Source organism: Petaurus breviceps, unplaced genomic scaffold (assembly GCF_028583685.1).
Source record: "Petaurus breviceps papuanus isolate PSGF00001 unplaced genomic scaffold, PetGlider_PUasm1.0 98, whole genome shotgun sequence".
NCBI lineage: Eukaryota > Metazoa > Chordata > Mammalia > Diprotodontia > Petauridae > Petaurus > Petaurus breviceps.
Window position 1 is genome coordinate 34,610,039 of NW_027187460.1, and position 19,523 is coordinate 34,629,561.

General features: G+C 36.7%; 1 protein-coding gene across 4 annotated transcripts in view; it reads right to left on the bottom strand.

The window, feature by feature from the left end:
• Positions 1 to 19,523, bottom strand: part of MTBP (MDM2 binding protein) — an 80,008-nt gene that overhangs the window by 25,735 nt on the left and 34,750 nt on the right. For all 4 annotated transcript variants that reach the window (XM_069081191.1, XM_069081190.1, XM_069081189.1 and 1 more), the window contains exons 14-16: positions 15,035 to 15,199; positions 9,338 to 9,431; positions 6,131 to 6,286 (exon numbers count right to left, since the gene is read on the bottom strand). In XM_069081191.1, coding sequence (XP_068937292.1) covers positions 6,131 to 6,286; positions 9,338 to 9,431; positions 15,035 to 15,199 — 415 coding nt within the window. The remainder of the gene's footprint in view (positions 1 to 6,130; positions 6,287 to 9,337; positions 9,432 to 15,034; positions 15,200 to 19,523) is intronic.

Sequence of the window (19,523 nt, forward strand, 5' to 3'; positions counted from 1 at the left end):
ATATAGTGGAGACATACAGTACAAGAACTAATAGTCAAAATTATGAACCAGTCATTAATAAGAGTAGGTACCATATTCAGTATCCTCTGATAATTCAGCAAAGTACATAAAATTTTAGATATATTTGACTTATAATCCTTCCTATCTCTCAGAAAAAAAAACAAACAAAAGGAAAACCCTTTCAGCACTTAAATAAATCCTAATTATAATTGTATCTATTTAACTTATTTGTATGGATTAATCTTTCTTCCCTACCCCCAAAAGCCTGGGAAAAAAATTAATAATTAGTCATGCTGTGTAATATTCATAGTCATTATGTATGATATGTATTTGTATATGTAATTTATGTATGGTGGGGGGTTTTTTTGCTTTTTTTTTGGAAGGGGGAGGGCAGGGCAACTGGGGTTAAATGACTTGCTCAAGGTCACACAGCTAAGAAGTGTTAAGTGTCTGAGGCCAGATTTGAACTTGGGTTCTCCTGACTCCAGGGCCAGTGCTCTATTTACTGACCCACCTAACCGCCCCCTCTATGGTGTTTTAAAGACACTAAAACAGATATACAGGGAATTAAGTTTTAAAAAGATATATACAGAAAATGGAAACAAGGGCAGGCAAATAAGGACAAATGCAAGTATAGCACAGCCCTCAAAGAAAAGGGCAGCTAGGTGCCAAAATAGATAGAGTGCCAAGTCTGGAATCAGTAAGAGCCAAGTTCAAATCTGACCTCAGACATCTACTAGCTATGTGACCCTGGACAAGTCACTTAACCCTGTGTGCCTCAGTTTCCTCATCTATAAAATGAGCTATATCTATAAAATAGCAAACTTCTCTAGTATTTTTTTTTAAAGAAATGGGGTTAAGTAACTTGCTCAAGGTTACACGGCCAGTTATTTCTGGGTGTGGTGCTGAGTATCTGAGCCCGGATTTGATCCAGGTCATCCCAACACTGGAGCTGGTGCTCTTACTCGCTGAGCCACCTGGACGCCCCACTAGTATTTTTTTTTAATTGTGTTAAATTAACAAACACTTATTAAGCACTTACTATGCTAGGCACTATGCTAAGTGCTGGGAATACAAATATAAGCAAAAAGAAAGTCAGTCCCTGCCCTCAAGGAGCTTACATTCTAGTTGGGGAAGATAACATACAAAAGTGAGCTAAAAAGTATGTGTATGGGGGGGAGGTGTAGTTAGTGGGAGGGAAGAACTCACTGGAAGATGAGGTGGGGAAGTGTGGAGAGTCTGGAAAGGGGCCAGGAAAAGAGTGAATGAGGACTAGGCTAGATTCTTCCTTAAACTGAGGTTCCAGGTGGAATTTGCCAATGGAAGGAGGGGGCTATAGGGACAGAGGAATCTTCTAGGGTGAGAAAGTATCTGAGGCATGCTAGCAAAATCCAGAGAGACAGGATGTAGGCCAGAAAAGTAGCGAAAGAGATTAAAAGTGGCACCCAAATCAAAGATAAATATCCAAGCACTTCTGGTTTCATGAATCCTTGTCCTTGTCCATGAAGATGCCAATCAGTTAATAAGCATTTATTTGATTTTCTCTATGTGCATTTTTGCCTTTTCACACTTCTCTTGATTCTTGTATTTGAAAGTCAAATTTTCTATTCAGCTCTTGTCTTTTTATCAAGAATGCTTGAAATTCCACAATTTCACTGAATGTCCATTTTTCCCCCTGAAGTATTATACTCAGTTTTGCTGGGTAGGAGATTCTTGGTTTTAATCCTAGCTCCTCTGACCTCTGGAACATCATTCCAAGCCCTTCAATCCCTTTGTGTTATCTTGATTGTATTTCCACAATACTCAAATTGTTTCTTTCTGGATGCATACAATATTTTCTCCTTGATCTGAAATTTGACTACAATATTCCTAGGAGTTTTCCCTTTGGGATCTCTTTCAAGAGGTGATCAGCAGATTCTTTCAAATTCTATTTTCCTCTTTGGTTCTAGAATATCAGGGCAGTTTTCCTTGATAATTTCTTGAAAGATGATGTCTAGGCTCTTTTTTTTTTTTATCATGGTTTTCAGGTAGTCCAATTATTTTTAAATTATCTCTCCTGGATCTATTTTCCAGGTCAATGGCTTTTCCAGTGAGATATTTCACATTGCCTTCTATTTTTTTCATTCTTTTGGTTCTGTTTTATAATTTCTTGATTTCTCACAAATCAATAGCTTCCATTTGCTCCATTCTAATTTTGAAGGAATTATTTTCTCCAGTGAGCTTTTGGACCTTCTTTTCCATTTGGCCAATTCTGCTTTTTAAAGCATTCTTCTCGCTGGCTTTTTGGACCTCTTTTGACATTTGCGTTAGTTTATTTTTTAAGGTAATATTTTCTTCAGTATTTTTTTGGGTTTCTTTTAGCAAGCTGTTAACTCACTTTTCATGATTTTCTTGCATCAATCTCATTTCTCTTACTAATTTTTCCTCTACTTCTCTTACCTGATTTTCAAAATCTTTTTTGAGCTGGCCTGTGACAATTCATATTTTTCTTGGAGGCTTTTGATGCAGGAGCTTTAACTTTGTTGTCTCCTTCTGGTTCTATGTTTTGATCTTCTGAGTTTTTTTTTTTTAATGCTGTTTGTTCATCTCCCCAGCCAAATATTTGACTTTCTAACTCTTCGTCAAAGTAGGACTCTGCTTCTGGAGGCGGGGGAGGCCAACCTGTACTGTCCCAGGATTCAGGGGTTTTGTATCAGCCACTCAATCCCCCACCATCTGTGGGGCCAGAGCTCCAGAAGATGCTGCTGCTGCCGCTGCCACCACCACCACCACCTCTACCACACCAGGACTGGAGCTGGACCCCAGCCGGACCACATTCCTCTTTCACCCAGGTCCCCACAGGGTTTTCCCATTGACCTTCTATGCTGTCTTTGGTGTTTGTAGGTTGAGAAGCCTGAAAACCACCACAGCTGCCAGTGATTCAGTCCTCTGAGTACTGCTCCTGCCCCGTCTGTGCTGGCAAAACCTGTGCCAGACTGTGCTCAACTCCCAGTCCATTATGACTGACCCTTCCTGTACACCTTGTCTTGGGCTGGAGATTTACTTCACTCTGTCATTTTGTGGGTTCTGTAGCTCTACAATTTTAGTGATTTTTTTTTACAGGTATTTGGAGGGGTAAATGGCGGAGAGCTCAAGCAAGTCCCTGCTCTTACTCTGCCATCTTAGCTCCCCCCTCCCCTGCAGTATCTTTGCCAAGAAAACCTAAATGGGTTCACAAAGAGTCAGACACAACTGAAACCAATCAACAACATAAGATCATGGATTTAGAACTGGAATGGGACTTAGAAAGTCAACATTTTTACAGCCGAGGAAACTGAAGCCCAGCACAGGAAATGAGCCAGAGCAAGAAACTAGGTGTTAACCCCCAATCTAGCACTTTGCTTTGGAGTGAAAGAGCTGAGAATGCACAGAGGCTGCTAAGTAATACTAAAGACAAAAAACAAAAGGTGAGGTGTGGTAGGGCAGAGTTTTTTGGGGTTCCTTCAAGTTATATTGGAGAAGAAAAGATTTAAAAAAAAACAGACAGGACAACTGTTCATGGCAGGCAGGGATGTTACAACAAGATAGATCTCCCCAAATCTTGTTTTGCTTGTCTGCCAAGGAAACTGATCTTTTGACCGGAAAGGACAAAACAAGAAACAATAAAGGACTAAAATTTAAGAAACTACAGAGATAGTAAAAGTGAACCTAGCAGCTCATGATGAATTTGAGTCAAAATATAGATAAATTACTGAAAGCAGTAGAGGTGATTGCTGATCATTATCACAACTGAAAAATAATGGAGAACAGGAAGAATATGCTGTAGGAGTAGAGGAGGGACAAATGTTGTGATATTCAAAAAAGGGACAAGATTGCAGTGTGCAAATTGGAGATGCAGAACAATGAAGTAGATTTGATATAGACAGCCATGTGGTATAGTGGAAAAAGCAATGAGCTTGGTAGTTGGAAAGACCTGAGTTCAAATATGGCCTCAGTCACTTATTAGAATGTGACCATGGGCAAGTCACTTAAACTCTGTCTACCCCGGTTTCTCCATCTGTAAAATGAGAATAATAATAGCATCTACCTTCCAGGACTGTTATGATGATAAAAATTTGTACAACTACAAAAACTTGTAAATTCCTGGCAAAAAACTAGAAATGTATTTTTTTTTTAAAGGAATGATCATCTAAGAAAAGAAGGGTTATACACAAAAAGTCAACTGGCTTTATCAAGAACAGGTCATATTAGAATCAACTCATTTCTTTTTTGAACACAGTTATTATAACTTATAATAATAATCAGGAAAGTCTTCCAAGGTGGCAAAGCACTTTTATGTAATTATTTCATAGGAATTTCATGCTAACACTGTGAGGTGGGTATTGCATACTTTATTATACCTATTTTACAGTTAAGGAAACTGATTCAGAGATTAAATCACTTGCCCTAATAATGGTCAGAGATCCCATGCATCCCTGACAAGTTGAGCAATCTTCACTTAGTGTGGTTTCTCTATACTCCCTCCCTCCATGTGGATTAAAGCTCTTCTACACCTAAAAAGATAACTGTAAGAAGTGCTATAGTAAAATAAAATAAAATAAAAAAGGTAAGTCACTGATGACCAACCTTTTGGCAGAGAGCCTCTCCAAATGTGGCTAGGCTGGCCCTCAGATAATGAATATGTCAGGTCTCACTAACAGGCCTTTTAGCTTGAGAGAAGCTACTAAAGCTGGTCAGGGCCTAAGCTTAAAGAAGCCTCATTCACAATGGGGAATCAGAATAGGACTTCTGTGGAGGCTTACTTATAATAACAGCTATTTGTATCACATTTTCTAGAGAGCTTTACATTATCTCATTATATTCAATTTATGTGTGATTAAATGTTATGGGATTAGCTCCTATTAAAAATACATAGTCTTCTCTGAAAAGGCTCCACTCTAAAGGCCAGAAAACATGCATCTTGGATCACAGTGAGCTCCAGCTTTGGGGAGAACTGATTGCTGTTTTGGTCATGAGAACACAGACCTGGTAGAGGTAAGAATAAGGAGTAGGGAGAGAGCACATAGTACACTGGAAACTATCAAGACCAGTGTCACATATGTACAGAAATAACACTGACTCTTACTCTGAGTTCCTATGCATGGCATTTAAGAACTTTTAAAACCTGGCCCTTTCTTTTCTTTCCCATCTTTCCACACTTTACTCCCTTTTCTGCATTCTATGATATAACTACACTGTCCTATTTGCAGTTCCTCAAACACGACCTCCCATCTCTGGTTCATTACCCTGCGCCTCATGACTGAAATGCTTCATCACCTCACTTCCACTTCTTACTTTCCCTGACCTCCTTTAAGACTCAAATGCCACCTTTTCCAGGCAGTCTTTCCAGACTCCTCTCTCACTCCTCCACCAGGACATTCCCTCTGAAATTACCTTCCATGTACTTTGTGTATATTTTGAATGCTATTTAGAGAGTGTCAACTAGAATGCAGGCTCCTTGAGGGGAAGCACCGTTTCTGCCTTTCTTTGTATCCCAGACATTTAACTGCCAGGGTATAAAAACGCTTGTTTGCTATGTCTCACTCCATTCCAACCCACCAATCCTATGTCCCAGTCTCCTTCATGGAATAATGGCTTCTAGCGGGACCTAAATTTCTTAGCAGCAAAATGTATGTAGAGAGATTCTTTCAGCTGCAAACCCTGGGACTGACTGACTAGTCTTGCCATCTAGTGGTAGTACCAAAAGCTACAGGATAACACTAAAATGATTGTTTTTGAAGAGATACAAAATTCATTCTCCAGAGAATAATAATGACATTCTATCCTTTATTCTATATAAAGACATGGCTTCTGGTCCATCATCAGTAATGAATGTGCTTTGAATACTTTTTCCAAAAGTGGTTGAGAAAACAAATGCATAATGTCCATTTATTCCCCATCCTTAATTTCCCTTAGAGTCAACAGTAAGCAAATATATGACATCTAACAGGTACTATGTGTGCAGGCTGCAACCTACTAGAGTGTTAAGAACAATGACACACCACAGAGAATGAGCATAAGGCCTCTGCATCAGCAAAATGGTGTTCTAAGCAATGGAACTAATCAGAAACTGTGTTATTAAGCATCATGTTTATAAGTTCTAATAGCTTACCTCTTTTGGATATGCAAAGGCTGAAGATCCCCAATTGGTAATCCATCTGGTGTAAAGTATTTCAGCAGTTCTTTTGCATCTAGTAAGGTGACTGATTCCCGATGACCATCTTTATGGCCCAACAATTGCTCAGATGAACGTGACAGCATAGGATTTCTGGGGGTGGGAGGCAGAGGGAATTAATCTATTAAGAGAGAACTAGAATTCAATTTGACCATGAAAAGCTAGTGATCAGAAACCAATAAAATAAAACCTAAACTAACCCTATAACCAGGGATAAGTAAGGGATTATACACTTTGTTAAAATGCTCTTTCTTCCCCCCTTATTCTTGTTATAAGTGTTGGCTTGCTTGTTGGGGGAGAAGGGAGAGAAATATTTAGAAATAAAGTTAACATATATATATAAATTTTTAAAGGAGGTAAGTAAGCTTTCTGAGGATAGGAATTATCTTGGTTTGTCTTTATATACCAAGAGTCTAATATAGTGGCTGAAATATAGTAGGTGCTTAAAAAATGCTTATTGAATGAATGAATAAAAACTGAGAGAATGACTAAATATGAGAATGAAAGAAAAAAAATAGAAATCACAAGAGATCTCATACTACATAAGTCAGCAGTGCTGGCATGACTTTTTGTGCTGCTGCCTAAGGACAGTATTGAGGTATATATTTCTCCTCCATGGAATTTTCTCTGATTAACCTTACCATACTTCACTTTATTCTTTACACATTACACTCTTGAGCACTTATATAAGGTTTCTAAAATTTTAAACTGTACAAGCTTTTATGACACTGTTAAGTATATCTTCTATAAACCCTACAAGATTGTAAATTTTTTCAGAGCAAGGACTACTGTCCTTTATGTCTCTTTTACCCTGTTAAGAATTTACTGAAAGAGGACTAGAATTCAGAATGCCTGTGAAAAGATGCAGTCATCATAAAATTCTCAAGGTCTCTTCAAGCCATGATTACGGCTCACTATGAAAAGGCACTGAATCACCAGCATGAAATACCTGACATTTGGATACTATTTTATTCTTGTCTAAATCCTGCTTTCAACAGCTACAAAGGGTAGATAAGGCACAAGTATTATTGCTGAGGTAATAGGTACAAAAGCACTTTGAATAGCTAAAATTACTGTACAGGTGTAAGGTACTCTAATTTCATAGATAAGGAAACTGGAAAACAGTGGGGTTAAAAGAGCTGCCTAAAGTTAGATAACTCTCTAATAACACAGCCAGGGCTGTAACATAGGTATGTGGACTGGGTACTTTTTATAATCAAAAAAGTCACCAAAAATGGCTAGCTAATAGGAAGTACTGAAAACTGATAAAGGAGAACAATTATGTTTTGACTCAAAAGAGCTTTGCAATACTGAAGTAATATTTAATCAGAATACCATTCAAAACTATCACATCAACCTGTTCCCAAGATATAATGAAGTGATACTTTATCTCTACAGAATATTTATTTCATGACTTTTACATTAATGAAAGGGAACATCTCTTCCTCTTCTCAGTCTCCAAATTGGGTTCTAATCTATGTGATTCAAATACTAACTGTAATTTTAGAATTGTAAATTACTTTTATAAACTGATGAACAATAATATTTATACTGCCCTTGTCCCCATTCAAAATTGTTCTTAATTTTTGGATGAATGACTTAAATACTAATAAAAGTCAAGTAGTAATTTTAAACCTTCCATAGCATTATTTTATAATGAAATCAGATGCATCATCATGTATTTTATTTTTGAACTTGACATAAACTGTTTCCTGGTTTGGTCTAATTTTTATATGGCAACTGGTGAATATTGACTCAGTATAACACTAGGTTATTTTATATTCTTCATACAGTGGAAAAAATGTATAATTTGTATTTGTGAAGTACTTCAAACGCAAGAATAACAAACATTTTAAAAATAATGGTTCATAGGATACTGCTATCCTAAATGTGTTGGGTGAGTAGCTTCCCCACTTCATTACCCCTAGTTAAACTTGCTTTTACACACCAAACAAATTCAGAGACAAAGTAAAGCATCTTTTGCCCATAAATATTCACCCTAAATTAAGGGTTGAGTAGGCATTCCCTTGATTAATTTCTGGTGCTGAAATAGAATAGAAAACAAGCAAATTTGTCAGAGAACATGCTAGAAAAATAAAGTGATAAACACGTAAAACACCAAGCCACTAAATAAATACCACTAAATAGACCCCTAATTCAACAAATCAACAAGCATTTATCAAACACTATGCCCCACTAAGTGACAGGGATAAAAAGAAAAGGCAAAAACACAGTCCTTGCCCTTACAGAGCTCTCTTTCTAATGGGGGAGACAACATGCAAACTCTTTACATGCACTGATATATAGAGGGTAAATGGGAGGTGACCTTAGAGGGGAGGCTCTAGTGGTAGAAGGAAGGAGAAAGGACTGGGGAAGGTCTCTCCTAGAAGACAGAACTTGAACTGAGGCTTGAAGGAAGATAAGAAAGCCAACAGAAGAAGAGGAGGAGGGAAGGCATTCCTGCCGTGAGGGGCAGCCAATGCAAAGTTATGGAGTCAGGAAATGGAGTGTTGTTTGTGAAGAGCAACAAGAAGACCAGTGTTATTGGACTGCAGTATATGTGTAGGAGAGTAAAGTGTGAAAAGACTGGAAAGGTAGGAAGGAGTCAGGCTGTCAAGGCCTTTAAAAGTCAAATGGAGGATTTTGTTTTTGATCCTGAAGGTATAGGGAGCCACTGGAGTGTGTTGAAAATAAGGGTGACACTGGGGTAGAGAGATCCATCTTGCCCTACTGGTAAGTTGGAGGGGGCATGGGAGAGGATATAGGACAGAGAAGATTGGGGGAGGGGGTATACAGTGGGATCTCTGTTTCAGGGTGGTGGGTGGGGGAAAGATGGGGAGAAAAATCTGTAACTCAAGATCTTGTGGAAATGAATGATGTAAACTAAAAATAGACATAAAATTTAATTTAAAAAAAAGAAAAGGAAAGAAGGGTGACAGAGTCATAGTTGTATATTGGAAAGACCATTTCTGCAGTTATGCACACCCCAGTGGCAGGTGTGCTAATAAAGAGAAGGAGCATATACCAAAGATGCTGTGAGGCTTGACAACAGATTGACAACCAGTCATAAATACAACTCTACACTTACATAACAAAGTAAGTTTAATCCTGCCTCTATAGTTACCATTACTTCTTAACAATTACCTGAATTTTTGCTTAGCTTTTTCAAAGGTTTCCAAGTTCTGAAGAACATGTCTTTCCAGCCATTCCAAGGGATTAGTTTCCAGAAATGTAAATTCTGAAGAAATTTTTTTTAGAAATATGAGTAATAATAATAATAGCTCACAATTATACATTATTCTTGCAACTTGCAAAGATTTTCAAATTTTACATACATTATCTGATTTGATCCTCACAAGAATTGGGTGAAGAAGTATTACATATATTGATATCTCCGTTTGACAGATGGAAAAAAACGAGATTGAAAAAGGCTAATAACTACCTTGACCATAGTCACACAGGAAGCCAACATCCATGGGAGCTGATGAAATAAGCCATGAGAAGATTCAAATCACAGCCTCTTCTGACTCTAAGTCTAGCGTTCTTTCTACTATATCCTCTAAAAGGTGCTAACAAACTGAATTTTGTTATATATAAAAATACCAGTAACTACATATATACGAGCTCTGAGTATCAGACCGCCAAGGCCATTTATACAACAAGAACCACAAGTTCATTCATTTATTAAAAATTATTTATTGGTATATCTCCCATATACTCTGTATTCTGCTATGTACTACAGGAGATAACAAAATTTATTGGGAAAGGAGAAAAATATTAGTTCTATTTATGTTCTTTTCACTGGCTAGGCTAGTTTTAAATAATAGGCTGGTATAGTTTTTATAAGATTGAAATTAGCATGATTACAAATTGTTTTAAATGAAAGAACAAATTTTCCATTTAAGAGAAATTAAAAGACCAGAATTTAGGAAGAAAAACAAGTAAATTTTCCATCAGGGGGAATACTTTTAGAATTATGGAGAAGTTGAGATAATCTAGTGTTACTGCAGCTCAAATTACTAATATTCATTTTGTGATCTGATGCACTAATATATTATTACATTAAAGAACACATGAATATAATTAAAATGGAAAAACATCTACAGGCTTTTTTTATTCCGGAAAGTGGTCTGAAACATTTTTAACCATTTTAGTGGTCTGCTCTTTATACTTTAAGACTGCTCTAACCTCATTAAATCAACACTAAATTAAATGAAGTGAGTTTTCATCCTTCAAGATGGAATGAGTTGGCTAATTTTTTGGATTACTTAAATACTATAGGACTATCACATTAAAATATTTAACTACTCTCAATGTTGATATTGTTCTTCACTGAAAACATAAAAATGAAATATTATTTGTTCTGATCAGTCATGTGCTGAGGGAATACAAATAACAGACATGTTAAAAATAGTTATTGACATGCTTCCAAATAGTTCAACAAAAATGAAGACCGCACAAACATAAATGATGAAAGACAATGCCATGATAGGAAACGGGAAGACTAGTCAAAAAATTCATGTATTACAGGGTTTTCTCTAATATTTTAATCTGATTTTAAGAAAAAAAAAAAACTACAGGAAATATTTCTACCCATCTAAAAGTGAAACTTCTAGTACATTCAACCCCCTTAGAAAATAACTGGTAACCCAGAAGCAAGCAAAAAAAGGTCACTAGGCAATGAGCAAAATAGTTATCATTTAGAAGTCCAACTATTTTGTACCACAGATGACAGAGAAGAGCAGATAAGAAATACTATTTTAGGAAAGGACTCAAAGCCAACACTGTAAAGAATCACAGGCTCCCAGGGCAGAGAGAAAGATATGAGATCAAGAAAACAAATGACTTACCCTGGTGAGGAGTTAGGGTTAAGCTTCGAAAGAAGGTTAACCTCTTCATCATGGACTGAATGAAGCAAAGGAAGAGAGACTGAAGGAGGGTTGTTAACTGTGGAGTAGGGGAGAAGAGGGATCTTGAACTAAATGCTTTCTGTTTTCTCAATAAAGTAGAAGACCAGGTCTTATGCTGGTGATATGGAAAGCAGGAAAGAAGGTAGGTAGTGTAGGCAATCTAAAGAGAAGAGAGAACACATGGCATATCTACTAAGGAAAGTGTGAGAGACTCAGGGAAGAAAAGAGGCTTATCATGTAGCAATAAGAGACCCAATATGAATTATGTGACTTTTTAGCTACACATGAATATAAATAGAGAAGATGGATGATGGGGGTAACTCAAAGTTGGGGTTTGGCAAGGAGAGATGGACAAAAGGACAAGTGAGCAAAGGACTTAAATCTAAGTAATATATGGAGAACTACAAACGGAGGGAAGGGAGACCAGAACAGAGCAGCTGTGGTCTCATGGACTGGAGGACAGGGAGTAGTTGAAGGGAATGGAGAGACAGGTGGAAATATTTCCTGAAGACAAAGAAAAAGTTCAGCACAGGTGAAGTACAGGAAAAGATGGAAAGGGAGGAGGTTCTAGTCTGAGACGAGAACACCATAGTTTTTTGTCAAGGAAGCAGTACAATGAGGGCAGGCAGTGAATTCAGAGAAGTGTATGGTTGAAGGTGGAGTGAAGACAGTATGAAAGTTAGAAGGATGATGAACTGAGAGGCCAAAGTGTTCAAAGGAACATCCACATTTATGCTGAAGTTCCTAAGTATGTATGAGGACAGGGATTAAGATGGAGAGAGTATCTGTGAGCAAAGTTCTAAAAGTTCTTGAGAAATAGAGGAAAATGTCCTGGAGGTCAACAGATGACTTCAACAAAGAACTAAAGTGTGTACATAATGACATTTGCTCCAACAATCATGGATCCATAATGATGGATGAAGCAAATGTTCCAGGAAGAGATGTTGTGGCAAAAAAAAAAAAAAAAAAAAGGTTTTTCTAGGAATAGAAGTAAAGAACTCTTCCTCTCTCAGAATATTTACTCAATACTGGAGAGGATGGCCTGGTATACATTGACTTCTGGGGAAAATCTAGTTTGCAATAGCCGAAGAAGATAGAAAGGCTACGAAGTGAAAATATCTAAAAGAGTTTTGTTTAAAATAGACCAAAAACTATAGAAGGTGAAATGTAAAGGGGCAGGTAGCTGTGAATGATATGAACAGAGCTAAAATGGATAAAGAATAGGGATAGAGACTAGGAGGGGGCAGTCTTTTCACCTAAGCAGACAATGACTCAGACACACAGGGATAAAGAAGAGCAGGAATTGGGAATTTGGAAGGGGAAGGGAACCAAAATTTATTAAATGCCTACCAAGCACTGTGCTAAAGTATTTTACAAATATTATTAAATGATCCTCACAAAACCCCTGGAGGTGGGTGCTATTATAATATCCCCATTTTACAGCTAAGGAAACTGAGGCAGACAGAAGTTAAGTTACTTGTCCAAGGTCATACAGCTAGTAAGTGTCTAGAGCCAGATTTGAACTCAGGTATATTTGGAAGCTATGGAGTGAGGAATAATCATGTGACAGATGATAACCACACTGAAGTCCTCTAATGATAGCACATGCATTTTATTTTTGGCCCTTACAATTGCTTCTGAATCCCAGAGCACCACAGTCTCTAAGAGTTCTGAGACTCTTGTGGCTTAGAAATAATAAGGTAATGATTAAGTGTCCATGGGCTAGGCTGAAATCATGTTCTGAATTCCAAGACAGCAGGCCAAGTCCACCCGGAAGATAACCAGTTTGGGCATTTTGCTCCCAATTTACAAGCTACTAAAGCTACCAAAGCACCTTAGCTGCACTATGTCTTGAGATCTGAGTTGACTTGGAGTTCCCCTTTTAAAAAAGTTCTGTTGTCTTTTATTTTTACATGATGTTAATTTTTCACAGTTCTTTCCTCTAATCCAAAAGTGACCTCTTAAAGATAAAAAAAGAAAAAAAAGAGTTCAGCAAAACTAAACAACTGTCTGACAATATATACAATTTTTAATGAAAACAGTCCCCCAAGTCTATAAATAAGGGAAGGTGTTTTCGAAGCTCTTCTTCAAGGCTAAGCTTGGTCATGATGACAGTATTTGGTGGGTCTGTCGTGGTAGAGCCGAGAACAATTGCACTGTTCTTACTGCATACATTTTCTTTCCTGTTACACAGACTCACTTTACTTTGGTCCATGTAAACCTTCCTGAGACAGCTGACATAATGAGCTATCATGCAGAACTCATTTTGCCTCCATAGCATCTCCTAAACAGTGACTGTTCTCTCTACTCACAAAGATTCTACCCATGAGCACCATCAGCTCTCCCCTAGCCTAGGATAACAGCCTCCAAACTGGTCTCCCTGCTTTCAATCTTTCTCTTCTCCAATTCATTCTCCACACAATTGTCAAAATAATCTTCCTAATGTATACATATGCCTATGGCACTGTTCTGCCAAAAAAACCTACATAGGCTCACTCTTTCCTCTAGAATAACAAAATCTTCAGCCTACCATTTAAAATCCTCTACAACGTGGTTTCAATATATCTTTTCAATTAATGATAATAATAATAATAATGATGATAATGATAACAGCTAATATTTATATAATACTTTAAGGCAACAAAGTGCTCTCCATACATTATCTCATTTTTTCTTCACAACAACACTGGAAGAAAGATGCTACTATTTTACAGAAAAGGAACCTGAAATATCAAGAGACACAGCACTAGAATTTGAGGAAGGACTTCAACTCAGATCTTCCTGACAAGTCCAGTGTTCCATGCACAATGCCACCTGGCTCCTTGCCTCTACACAGTCAATGTTCCATCCAGACTGACCTATTACCTGTTGCCTGAACCTGCCATTCCATCTTTCTCTCTGGGGCTCCATATGAGTTATCTCATTTCTACACTTGGTCACTCTCTAGTGATTACCGTTTCTTAGTATCTTTAGCTTCCTTCAAGGCTCAGACTGGGTGCTATCAAGCTTTTCTTGATATGCACAGTTGTTCATACTCTCTTAATCCTCAAAATATCTTGCACTGAGGGTATATCTTCCAGTAGAATGTTGACTCTATATGCCTAAGAGTTTGTAGAGTGGCTCTAGTACATAACACACTCTTAAGAAAAATTTGTTCAACTAAACTGAATTTCTTATCTTTGATCATACCTTTCTCTCCTTGAAACTTTTCTTCTCTATTTGCTTCAATGATAATACATTCTTCTATTTCTCCAATTACGTCTCTTGTACCTTCTCTATCTTCTCTGCTTACTTACTCTTACCTTCCCCTTACTAGTTTTCAAATTACAGAATTTTATCTTCCAAAGAAAAATGAAAAAGGAACCACAGTTTCTTAATCAACTGTTATTTACTTGGTACCTGCTATGAAAGCACTGTGTTATATCCTAAAAAAGCACATATGAATACTATAGATACTACTGCTACTACTAACAACAGCTAATGTTTATACTGCGCTTACTAAGTGACAGAGACTGTACTTAACACTTCACAAATATTATCTCATTTGATCCTCAAAAACAACCCTGGTATATAGGTGCAATTATAATTATCACCATTTTAAAGATGATGAAATTGAGGGAAACAGAGGTTAAGTGACTTGCCAAGGGTCACAGAAAGTACCTGTGGCTGCATCTCAACTCAGCTCTTCCTAAACCAAGCCTGCCTCTCTATCCATTGCTCCAAGTCTCAAGGGGCTTAAGACTTAACAGGATGAAAAAGCACAAATATAAAAATAAATTTCACAAAGTAGATGAAACAATGTATATTTATAATGTTTGATAAAGTTTGACCTTATGAAAAAGTATTTTATATACTTATAGAACTAAAAAAATTATGAGCTTTGATAAACAGCGCAAAATACAAAGAATACATATTTAAAGAAATGAAATACCTTGTATTATTTCTGAAGCTTTGATTTTGTTTCTAGCCTTCTGAAGAGGTGTTTTAGGAATACTGGCATCAAAATATTCTATAAAACGTTCCCTCGTGAGCGATAACAGAGTATTGAGTTCATCAGAAGAAATTGTAACAGGCTGCTCTATAGATTCTTTTCTTCCTATGAGAAAAAATAAATCAACTTATGACAAAACCAAAAAACTTTTACTTCACATTTTAATTATAACTTATTTACTACAATTTTAAGTTTAACCCTTGACAAATACAAGCCTCTTATGAACCAAATCTCCATATAGTACTCATTTTATTGTAATTGATTTTTCATAGTATAGCTGGATTAACTTTGTACATTACACTTAGATGGCCATCAATTACAGAATACTTAGTTACTGTATCAACCAAAAAAAAAAGACAAAATAGCAAAACAGTAGAAAATAAAAGCTTTTGATACAAGATAAAACTAAAAGGTAAACTAATCATGATTTCATAACATCTAATATTGTTAGCATTAAAATTGATTTATAAGTATTTGTATCACTAGGCGGCATATAAAAACCTAGCATGTAAGTAAAAAATAGTCTGTCAGACTAGCTACGTTATTTTCTATAATAAAAGGTTACATGCACACACATAGAGAAGTGACAGATGTATTATATGCTGAGCTCTGCACACTTTGAATCAATTTCTATGGTGTGACTTAAGAAGAAAGAAAAAAACACAATAAACTCAATCAGAGTTTAAATCCTTCTATAGTCAAGTACATACACCACACTGTTATGTTCCGATTAGCCCATAACCTAACAGAGCTTACTACATCTTAAGAGAATGAAATACCAACACAAATAGTTGTAGAATTGAATTATATGTTAAGTACATTTGTATGTTACTAAACAACGTGCTAAATGAAATTTGTAGAGGAATGTTATTAGTGACTTAGGGAATCAGGACATCATGCAGGAGGTAATGTTTAAAAAGAATTTTAAAAGGTAGGTAGAATTTAACAGGCATATTGAAAAGGTTTGGGGAGCTGGGATCCTGAAAATGGCAAAGTGGTTATCACCTGGAATGAGTTCACATACTCAAGCCTTCTCTTAGTCAAATGGCAAAAAGTTTATTATGACACCAGTAGAAGCATGCAAGGGTTCTTAAGGAATCTGCAAGCTAGTAAGGATGGTGCTGGGGCTTATGTGGAAAAGGGACAAGAGAAAAGGAATGCCAAGGATGCTAATTATGCAATCTAGGGACTTCAAGGGATATATCAGAGGTCCAGGTGTCTTTGAGAGCAAGAGTCTATAATCTATAGGATAATGCAGGGAGTCTGCAGAGATAGCTTTGTTGATACCAGGCACTGAGGGAGTTTAGTTTAGTTGCCAGAGGCATGGACCTTGGAGATCTGGCCCACTGGAGAGTACTTAGGCCACCCAGAAACAAAAGGAATGTGTTCTGCAACAAGAGAAAATTTTCTCACAGGGCCTACTGAGAAATTGGGAGGTTTCCAAAGACATGATCTTAGGGCTGGGGCCCAAACACCCCATCAATATAATCATGAGACAGTGTGGCATTGAGGAAAAGACTAGATTTGGAGTCAGAAAAATTGAAGTAAATTTCAAGCTGCTTATTCTATGAAGACTAACATGGAGGGGAATTTCATACCAACTCCTAGAAAATGTAGAGTCTTTATTAATTCTAGGTCTTTTATACTCTTACCAGTACAATACTGACACCTAGCTTCTGTTATCCTTCCATGGTTAGTACATGACTGGTTACTTTGTTAGATGAGAAATGCCTCAGATCAGTCAGTGCCAAACACCCAACCTGTGGGTCACATAAGGCCCACACTCCTTCTGGGTGCAGCCCAATGCAGATTAAAATGTAGTTCCTAACTGATTTTAATATGTTAATGTATTAATAAAAAAAATATAAACATGTGTGGTTTTCTAAGCACAAACATGACCCACAGGGATCCTTATGTATGATTTAGTGGCCCCTATTTCTATTTGAGTTCAACACCAATGCCCAAATGACTTCTTGTTATTTCTTACACAAAAATTATAATAAAATAATATTATACTATATTCTATTTCTACCCACCATGCATTTTCCTATTTTTCTTTTGGTGGTCTACACTTTTGATTCTTCAATGACCATAACTCAAAGCCATAGAGCATACAGGTAAGAATAGTTTAAGTAAAACCCTTAGTGATAACAGGAAATTGCACTACCAGAAGATTACTAAGTCCATTTCACTTCTTTAATTCAGAGACTGTTCTAGAAACTTGTAATAATTTCCCTTGCTCAGAGACTGAAATAATTATAAGGTTTGTTTTGTTTTGTTTTTTAATATCAAGATAGAACAAAGAGGATTATGCTAAATCACAGCAAGAGAAATTTAGGTCAGACATAAAGAATATTTTTTTCCCCCTGCAAAGATATGTTAATCAAAGTGTTACTAAGGGAGGTTAGGGAAATCTCTTTCCCTAATGAATATTAAGAACAAGATACCTAATATGTCTAGAATTAGTTAGGTACAGATAAAGGAGCTGAGAGTATATGTATTTAACAGAAAGAGCACTGAGCTATATAGCAGAAGACTCTAATCCCAATTCTACCATTAACTAGATGTGAGAGACCCTGTGCAAGTCATTTAATCTTTCTGAGGACAACAATCTAAGTTTTATGTATCCTGCAGGTAAGGAAGTTGTGAAGAAAAAAGGAATAAATCAAGAGAAAGTTCTCTTTGGAAAAAAAAATGACTATAAAAGATTAAGTGATGCTAATTTATTTTTAAGTCCCTTTAAAACAGAAAAGACATATGTATATGCACGCACGTGTACGCACACACACACACACACACACACACGAGTCTGACCTCTAAAATTTAGAATCCAGATCTGAGATCACCTCTGAGGAAGATTAGGTAGCAAATACAAAGGGCATGAGATGCTGTTTCTATCTTCTCTCCCTCACCTGGACCATGATTCCTTCAGAGTAAATAGCTAGGAAGCAAAGATGATGGAACTTTGGACTTAGGACTCAGGAAGACAAAGGTTCAATCCAACCTCAGAAATACCAGTTGTGTAATTCAGGGAAAATCATTTAATCTCACTTAGTCTCAGTTTCTTCAACTGTAAAATGGGGATAATAATAGTACCCATCTCAAGAGGGTTGTTGTGAGGATCAAATGAGGTAACATGATGTATTTTACAAACCTTATAGCATTATATAAATGCTATTGCTATTATGATTATGACTATTAAATAGGGAACCATAAGATTCTCACAGTAATTCTCAGAACACAGCCTCCAAAGCAATGGAATTAAGGCAGTCACACTTACTGCTTTATTGCCCCATGTAAGGCTGCTTGCAGCTATAAATACACAACTCAGTTAACATCATTATTTGGTTCTCTGAAAACAAGATGCTAGACAAAATGATTTTATAAGTAGTGGTAAGCTCTATAGAAGTGATATGATTCAAGAAGCAAGGGTTATCAGCTAGAAGATGTTAAGTAGGGGTTGACCGTAAAATAGAAACAATACTACAAGCCAGGGCAGCATTATGTGAAGTATGCCTCTATGTTATTTTGGAAGTCATTCCTGGGGCACAGCAAATAATAACATTATGATAATAATAATAATAACAGGCATTTTCCAGAACTTTTCAATTTGCAAAGTGCTTTACATACATTTCCTTATATGATTCTCACAATAATCCCATGAGCTAAGTACTACAGGCATCTTTATCCCCATTCTACATGTGGAGATAGAAAGTCTGAGAGCAGTCAGGTGATTTGCCCAGGGTCAATATAAACCAAGTGGATATTCAACGTGTGATTTGAAGCCACATTTTCATGACTCCCAGTCTAACATGCTACCCATTAGGGAACACTGCCTCACAAAACATGTCAAAACCTATCTTGCTACAAGTCTCTAGTTCCAAATTACAATTATCATCAGGTGAAGCAGAAATACTGTTAAATCAGAAATCAGGAGAGAGTCCTAATGCTAGCTCTGCCATCACCTGTGTGATCTTGGACAAGTTATTAACATTTTTTTCAAGTGGCAAATGGAGGTGGGTGGGGCACATAAGATGATTTCTAAGGTTTTTTTTCCAGTTCCAAACCTCTATGATATGATTTTTTTTATGTTTGAAACAATTATCTTTATTCAGTGATATTCAATGAGCCAGAGAACATGTAAGGTAATTTCCTGGTTTTCAGTATTATCAAGCTACCTTCCTCACATGGCATTTTGCTTCAATTAAAGCTGTTCAATCAAAGAATTCATATTTTGCAGTAAGCTATATAAAAAATGTTCTGTTTGTCCTCATAATTAAGGAGCATTTGGAAAGTCTTCACACCGATACTTACTTAGTATTCACATAAAAGTGAATATTTCAATTACTATCTTTACCAATGAAATAAAAGCACACACACTCTCTCTCCCTCTTAACCAAACTCAACAGTAAAAGTAAAGCACTCCTAT